Source organism: Pinus tabuliformis, chromosome 9 (assembly GCF_031772625.1).
Source record: "Pinus tabuliformis cultivar Carrire ecotype Pingquan chromosome 9, CPIR1, whole genome shotgun sequence".
Classification (NCBI taxonomy): Eukaryota; Viridiplantae; Streptophyta; class Pinopsida; order Pinales; family Pinaceae; genus Pinus; species Pinus tabuliformis.
The window spans coordinates 481,958,547-481,967,444 of NC_142307.1; the positions used below are offsets into that span (position 1 = coordinate 481,958,547).

General features: G+C 36.9%; 1 protein-coding gene across 2 annotated transcripts; it reads right to left on the reverse strand.

Moving 5' to 3' along the window:
* On the reverse strand, positions 1 to 7,233 carry LOC149149310 (protein LURP-one-related 15-like). 2 transcript variants are annotated; one of them, XM_089440956.1, is made up of 4 exons: positions 3,213 to 3,785; positions 2,816 to 3,021; positions 1,179 to 1,911; positions 1 to 989 (listed from the first exon to the last, which is right to left on the reverse strand). In XM_089440956.1, exons 3-4 carry the CDS (start codon positions 1,253 to 1,255, stop codon positions 803 to 805), a joined length of 264 nt encoding a protein of 87 aa, XP_089297082.1. In that variant the 5' UTR covers positions 1,256 to 1,911; positions 2,816 to 3,021; positions 3,213 to 3,785; the 3' UTR covers positions 1 to 802. The 2 variants fall into 2 exon arrangements, with proteins under 2 accessions (XP_089297082.1, XP_089297081.1); XM_089440955.1 differs by lacking the exon at positions 1 to 989 and adding an exon at positions 6,351 to 7,233 and having other exon boundaries at positions 1,259 to 1,911; positions 3,213 to 3,298.
* Between the last annotated feature and the right edge of the window lie 1,665 nt (positions 7,234 to 8,898).

Here is an 8,898-nt window from a genome sequence, read left to right on the forward strand (position 1 = left end):
GTTGACAGAATTGTAAATCGTTGTAAATTTTTATTTAACAGAAAAGTTAAGGTGGTTTTTCCAAGTAATTTTCCAAATAAATCTATTGTTTATTTTGGTTCTGTAATTTTTCTTACAAATTATTGTTCAGATCTAAGATTTAAATTAACAAGCAATTATAGTTACGAATCCACTGCATCTGATATATTGACTAAGCTTTTAACACTGAGTGTCATTTTTCTGATTATTTTCAAAGGCCCGGTACGTAAAGCTGCATTAATAAATCTAGCCTGACAATGTTGAAAATATGCCAGGGACCGGGATCGTCATTAAAGACACTACAGTCCCTGGAAATTTTCCCTAGGTCGTCCTCGAGAGTTGACTTATGAATGATAGCGATTAAAAGATCAGGAATTGGTTGCCTTCCTTAGGGAAAATACCGAATAGAAGATGAGAATGTCGACTTCAAAAGCTGCAACGTTGTCCTGCGGCGGAACAAAATTGGACAACCCAGTTCAGTAAATAGGATCTGCCTAAGATTTCCCCCAGTGGCAATCTGATCAGCGTTTTTGCATAACAGGGCCAGGTACTTTATGCGCCCTCTACTTTATAATCGAAGGCTGTGTCTCGCAATGGCGGGAAGGTCTTGTCGCTTGCCCAATAAAAATGGCAAGGAAGACATTCAGACATATCCGCTGATTAGAAGCAGATATGCAATTAAGAAATGATTCACGCTCCCCTGGAAAAATGACGAAACGAAGAGCTCATCTTGCTCAGAAACTTATCTTTAAAATGCAAACATACCATGGAGCCAATTGCCAATTTAGAGAATTGAAGACCATGTCCAAAGATCCATGTAGATATCTTCGAACACGCTCGCTTGAGAAGAACTCATCTTGCTCAGAAACCCATCTTGAAGATGCAGCGATGCCACGGAAATAAACAAGAAATACAGGCAAGGAACTACTAACCTTTTGCCGAATCGATCTCGGTTGTTACAGAGAACAAACCTGCACAAGTATGTAGAAGAATAGAATCAAGTTAGTTAAAAAAGACGAATCGCATGAATGAATGAAAAAAAATTGTCTGAAAGTCAATCCTCGCAAGCCATTACTATAATAATTAGAATGTGAACGTGCAGTTGAATAAATAGATCCATACCGAAATCCAGTTGAGAGGGGATTTCTAGGAGTACTTACTTGTGAGCAGAGTGGGGATCCGTCTTCAGTGCCCCTTCTGAGGCACCGGTGTTTCTACGGCACAACCCCAAATACATACATAGATATAAAACCTGATAAACAGGGATAGAAAATTTGTATTATGAAATATACAACAATAACTTAAATTCCAGATCTCCAAGCAGGAAAACATTTGATTGTCCAAACATTTACTAGTACAATGCTAGTGCAATCAATACTATAACACTTTTAAATTACAGATGGTATTCTCACCCCCAAAACAAAGTTGCAATAACTTGAAATATTCCAGACCTCCAAGGAGGAAAACAGTTCTGTGTACAAAATATCAATCACTATGACCCATTATTTTATTATACTAAGACAGCTCTCTTATAATAACCAGTGTTCATTCATGTGCTGATGCTCAAGCTGTGGTGAGCAGATATCCTTCCACGGTCTTGAACATGCTGGTTGCCGCTTCCTTAATTGGCTCTGCGGGGGGAATTTCATTACATGTTGGCTCGAACTCAACACTCCAACTTACAGTGCAAGAATTGGCATCAGCTCCCGGAATTACCAACACTCCAACTTACAGTGCAAGAATTGGCATCAGCTCCCGGAATTACCTTCAAGGTCGGCCTGAACACTTTGTATATGCTCATAATCTCACCCTCTATTACAGTGTAGGTAGCGGTCATATTTGTTTCATCCACAGCATCAATCCTCTTAGTTGCATGGGTCAACATTTTCATTCCTGCAACCAATAGGGAGTCTTTTTTTCAATAAGTTAGAAACCATCCTTTAAAACTTTCAAGCTTCAAAAAGTTGACATTTTATACAGGGGAGGGGCATCTTTATGTTGATTGTGGATTTGGGAATATTTGATATGGAGAAAGTTAATTGTTTGACCTCTTCCATGTCCTTTTGATTATTCTGGTCCACATAAGTTCTGGGTTTAGGGAGTACTTCTATGTGAAAAACAAAATGTTATGCTTCAAAACAAGAATGGAAGAATATTGGGCAGAGCTAGTTTCTTGTTAAATTCTCTAAATGGCTATGCTGTAAAAGCTTTTATATCACTTCTAAGCATGTTGTTAAGAGTCCACAGATACTCTACTCAGATTAAAACCAACCAATTTCAATCTACAATTTTTTCCTACCTGGATTCTATAGTGTTTTTGCTCATTACAATTTTGAAGCAACAACCAAATATTTTTGCTTAAACAAAAGTAGGCAAACTGAGAAACTAATGTTGAAAACTAAACTCCAGGATCTGCTGCTGTTGTTCCATGGCCACTATCTGCCAGAAATGTACTGCATAGCTATATCCAACACACTAGGTCACACTTTGGCTGAGGCCTGGGAGCCATGCTTTCATTCATAAAATGGGATATATACAGTGGCAGATAACCAGAGATCTCAAACTCTGCAACATGGAATATATTTTGCTCAAACAATTTGCTGGTATTCCATTACATAAAACATTCATAAAATGGGATATATAGAGTGGCAGATAACGAGACATCTCAAACTCTGCAACATGTACAGGGAATATATTTTGCTCAAACAATTTGCTGGTATTCCATTACATAAAACTTTCTGCATTAAGAAAGTGTCAAAATATTCCTCAGAAACCTATCTTGAAGATGCAAACATACCATGGAGCCAATGGCCAATTTAGAGAATTGAAGACCATGTCCAAAGACCCATGTAGATATCTTCAAACACGCTCGCTTGAGAGGAACTCATCTTGCTCAGAAACCCATCTTGAAGATGCAGCCATGCCACGGAAATAAACAGGAAATACAGGCAAGGAACTACTAACCTTTTGCCGAATCGATCTTGGTTGTTACAGAGAACAGACCTGCACAAGTATGTAGAAGAATAGAATCAAGTTAGTTAAAATAGACGAATCACATGAATGAATGAAAAAAAAATGTGTCTGAAAGTCAATCCTCGCAAGCCATTACTATAATAATTAGAATGTGAATGTGCAGTTAAATAAATAGATCCATACCGAAATCCAGTTGAGAGGGGATTTCTAGGAGTACTTACATGTGAGCGGAGTGGGGATCCGTCTTCAGTGCCCCTTCTGAGGCACCGGTGTTTCTACGGCTGAGTGTGAGGGATCTTCTTTACTGCTGCATCATGCAAATGACATTTTAAAACACATGAAAACTAGTTGGCAGAAGATTTATTAAGGGTAAAGCATTGAACTTCGAATTGCTTTATCCCTCGGCATCGTTAATAGGTGTAAAGTTGCTCCCGCAGTGAAACTTGGAATGAGCTGTATGCTGCGTACTGCACCGCAGAACTCAGAGGTGAAAAGAAGGCAACTCAACCCATATTGGCAAAAAGCCGTCAAAGTGCAGACGAAAACAGAAACAATAACATAAATGGGAAAAAGCAGTGTAATATAGCCAGATGTCAAAGAAATATCTTTTAGTGCATTCATTCAAAGGTTCAAATCAATAGTTGAAAGTGTCTCACCTGATCTAACGGAGCAGAATAAAAGTGTTGATGATTGTTTATGCAAAGTGACCATTCTTCTTTGATTCTCAACAAATTTTTGCTTACTTTAGAATATACATATATAAAATGATATTTTAAAGTTTAGGAGACTAAAAATAATCTATATAACTATTGATTTTTTTATCCCATAACAACTGCTAAGCCTTCACCAAATATGGGAAGCATACAGAGGCGAGGAAGGCAAGCAAGAGAATCTGCTTTTCACAGCACGCACACCTAAAGTGTTTCAGTTGAGAACGTCTCTAAATGTATCTTTGCCAGGCTCTGCTGCCCAGACAGATTTCAAAGTGAAAGGCAGTTTTTTTCAACGATCCTGTACAATTTATCAGGGTGCAACCATCATTGCACAGGTAGAATACCAAGTATATACACTTTTATATCTAACATTTTCTTAGTGGTCATTCTTATTTGGATTATAGGTCTTGAAATATACATGGTTATTTTTATATCGATTATAGATTATAAAATAATTTAGAAATTTAATAGGAGTCCATCAGATTTTCAAAATATTCTGAAATTTATAATTAAATTATATTTAATTGCACACATTTTAAATTTTTTTATACCAATTTGCCACTTAACATCTTATTATACGAATTTGTTAAATACAGATGAGGCGTAAATATACAGTTTCACAATTTTTGTTGGGAAGGAACACATTTCTAATCACTGTGCACCCTGGAATCGATCATGCTTTTACTGTGGCTCTGGTACTAATTCTCCATGAAATCATAGGAGAGTAGTAATGGATTCATGTTTCTGATACATTTCTTATCACAGTGTATGACGGAATCGATCATGCTTTCACTGTGGCTTTTGTACTGGTTCCCCATGAAATCAAAGGAGAGTAATAATAGATCCCTGTTTCCAAGTTAAGTTGTACAACTTTTTACATATGGTTGTGTATACTTATTATGTCCCAGTAAAGTCAATTTGGTTCATTTTTATCAATAATGTGAACACATTGTTAACCAATTTAAATTAGCACAGCATAGCCTATTGGAATTATATATAAGAAAAAGACACAAGATAACGTTCTCTGTATTCATTTTTTCACAGCTTATAACTTCACAATAATTTAGAAAGTGTCCAATGGGTTCATGCTTTACAGCATATATTATCATTGAAATTTGACTTTTATTTTACTCGACTTTCACACACTGAAGCATATGGCATATTTTGTAAGTTATTTGAAGGTTGATATTAATAAAATATGAAATTATCTCTGTAATGTTTGGATATTGGTATGATTATTAATAAAAGGGAATGTTTGGTTGCCATATATAACAAAATATACCATTACGCTAATCTGATTGCTATTTGAGCATATAGCATATTCTCCTGAAGTTATTTGAGTGATATGACGACGGATAAATAACAAAACATAGACATGGAATTGTTTGCTTGCCTTTTGAATATTGACATGATGCCTGAATATAACTTAAATTATTTGCTTCTGAGGTAAAAACACATTATTGTTAGATAAGAGCATACATAACACATAGCGGATTCATACTCAGAGACTTAGCAAAGAATAATTTCAGAAACAGACAAATGGAGAAACAACAAGATTACTCAGTCAGAAACAACTGAATAGATAAAACAATCACTGGAGAAACATGAATCCATTACTACTCTCCTATGATTTCATGGAGAATTAGTACAAGAGCCACAGTAAAAGCATGATCGATTCCAGGGTGCACAATGATTAGAAATGTGTCCCTTCCCAACAAAAATTTTGAAATTGTATATTTACGCCTCATCTGTATTTAACAAATTGGTATAATAAGATGTTAAGTGGAAAATCTGTATAAAAAAATTTAAAATGTGTGCAATTAAATATAATTTAATTATAAATTTCAGAATATTTTGAAAATCTGATGAACTCCTATTAAATTTCTAAAATATTTTATAATCTATAATCGATATAAAAATAACCATGTATATTTCAAGACCTATAATCCAAATAAGAATGACCACTAAGAAAATGTTAGATATAAAAGTGTATATACTTGGTATTCTACCTGTGTAATGATGGTTGCACCCTGATAAATTGTACAGGATCGTTGAAAAAAATTGCCTTTCACTTTGAAATCCGTCTGGGCAGCAGAGCCTGGCAAAGATACATTTAGAGACGTTCTCAACTGAAACACTTTAGGTGTGCATGCTGTGAAAAGCAGATTCTCTTGCTTGCTTTCCTCGCCTCTGTATGCTTCCCATCTTTGGTGAAGGCTTAGCAATTGTTATGGGATAAAAAAATCAATAGTTATATAGATTATTTTTAGCCTCCTAAACTTTAAAATATCATTTTATATATGTATATTCTAAAGCAAGCAAAAATTTGTTGAGAATCAAAGAAGAATGGTCACTTTGCATAAGATAGCCAAAGTTTCCTTTTCATATACACTCTCTGATTAGGCAGAGTCAGGGGTCTTTACTTCACACAACCTAGTTGGATTAAAAACCCAAGCCATCTCTAATAAGGATATTTCACTAGTCAGTAAACATATAAATACCCGGTATATTTGATTTTGTCATTGTTGATTATACTTTTAGTGTTATAATAACAGCTTCGCACAAATTAGTCTAATGAGTATGCCCTGGTTCAAGAATTCAGACAACAAATTCAAATTCAAACCATTAAAATCACAAAACTATTACCTTCTTCCTCAGGGTAAGAAGCGGATTACCAGCTTGATCTCTGAGAATCCGTATGTCTCTGACGCTGAATGCCCTGCCTTCCACAGTGAGAAGCAGGTTTCCAAGACTGTCGAAAACGTTGAAATCGCCCCCACTGAAGCTAATGGGCCTCCTCTGTATCGTCAACTGAACAGGGTAAGCAGCACAGAATTGCTGCTCGATCACTGCGACAGTTGGGCTGCTTCGCCCTCCGGAATTCTGGGGTTGGAGCTGGAAGGGATAAAAAGACTGTTGCACCTGCATTCCGATTTTCCTGCAAAATTTTGGGTTGTCAGAGAAATATCTGAAGATGGGCCTGGCCTTAAGGGGCCGATTTTGTTGACCCTGCAACTTCTCTAAAAAATTGTCCAGATTTTCTGAAACTTTATTCATAAGCCAAAAAGCAGGACCGACCGATTTTGTTGACGATGCAACTTATCTGTTCACACTATCTCCAAACATTGGTTCATGTTCAAATTTATGTAGCAATCATGGTACAAAATAAACCATTATAATTGAAGGCGTGCAGCTTTGGTTAGAAAAGTATGGGGCGCACCCTCGATGTGAAATCTTACATCGTGCAGCTTTGGATTTTTGGTAGAGAATTATAGTCCGTAACCTCGATGTGGAATATTGTGCCGTTAGGTTCAAATGATGTTTGCCCAGTTTATCCATATTGTAGATTTTCGGGATCTAATGAAACAAGGGAGCCACTACCGTGGTGGTAGTCCCTGCCGGGGTCTGCCAGAACAACACAATACAAACGCTTTGTGCAACTTGTCTACACACTCAATATAATTTAGTTTTTAACTTACTAACAGTGAATTGGGCATGAAATTGTCAACCTCTTTTTTACTTGGGCTACCATAATCCTTCAAGTAATATCACTAGCATAACGGTGTAGGATAAGCGCCTCAGAACCTCAGCTGGTCATGTGCTCTGAGGATTGTATGTGTGAGTGTACATATGTTTTGGATTGTTCTTTTGGCATTTTTGCCATATCAGCAAAAGCAGGAATCTCCTCCTTCTGAGATGGCAAAAGAAGTGTTTGCGTATCCAAACTAGCTATAGAAGGAAAATAAAGCTTGCAGTTCAAACTGAGGATTTAAATAACAGATCCCACTTAGAATTTGCTGTGATCTATTTTAACAATTCGTAAGTCTTCACTCTTTGGCCCAACACCAAATGAGAAGAAAAGGGCTAAAACACTAGGCAAACTGAGAAGTTTTAAAAACAATAATTAGTGACTGGCAAATGTTCAAAACTTGAACAATGATTTTGTAAAAAGAATTACATAGCCAGGAAAAAAGATCATTACACTACTGGTGCAATAAGTCAAAAAACAATACACATATTCTCAACTCAAACAACTAAATCATGTTGAGAAGTTTATAATTAGATAAGCATTTTTGACTTCACTAAAAGACGAAACAAGAATCGATGTCTGAAACACAAAACCGCTATGTTATGCATGCAATAAAGCAATTGTTCATACCCGGTCTCCAGTTACACAACTGAAAGCATAGGAAAAGTGTAAGAATCAAGCAAAAAATATGCACTTACTAGTAATCATGTCAGCCCACCAAAGTGGCTCATATAAGTATGTATAGCCGCGTACTCCCGCAGGACAGAATGTTGGCATTATGGCACAGGTGTGGCGCTATGGTACAGGTGTTGTCCTTGATGGCAACTCACTTTGGTGACAAATCTCAGTTCAGGCTCTCAGGATGAAGAAAATCTTGTATACGTAGGTTTACCTTGCCGAAGAAGCGTATACACGTGGGTTAGACGTTCAAAAGTCGCGTATGCGTATACACGCACATAAAAGCGCGTACATGGTGGGAAACGTATTTTTTGGTCCGTGGTTGTTAGCCCTTGGAATTTGAACCTATGGTTTTGGACCATGGTATCTCGTCAGAAGTGTTGACCCCAGGTATTGGGCCCTTGGTATTGTTTATTATGGTTTTGGACCGTGGTATTGTGGAAGGCCTAAAACTATAAAAGAGGAAGGAGATCATGTGGCAAGATACCATCTGATTTATTGAATATCTGATATTGTTCTAGATCTGGAATACTGGTGATTGGGTTATGGTGCAGATCTAGATCTGAATGAAGGAGGAACCTGAGCGCAAGAAGGATAAGGACTATTGATGGATCAAAATCTCAAGGCTTGAACATTGGTATCTCTGTATGATTTTGATCTGTTATATGTGGCGCTCTCTTGATCTATAAATCTGATAATCTGGGTTAATTGATGACTGAATGTTTTAAAAGAATAAATTATCCTTTATAGATCTGTACGCAGGTTCAGTGAAGTGCAGGTGCGTATACACGCCTTTTCTGTGAATGAAAGAAGCGTATACGCAGGTTGGTTGTGGTACAGAAGCGTATACACGCAGGTTGCTGAATAGTGAAGTAGCGTACATATCTTGATTTATGTTCTAGCTGCTTCTGTTTTATTGCTGCAGTGTTCTGGGTTCAGAATTGGTGTTTGATTACAGTTACTATGTTCTGGGTACAGCGGTCAGAG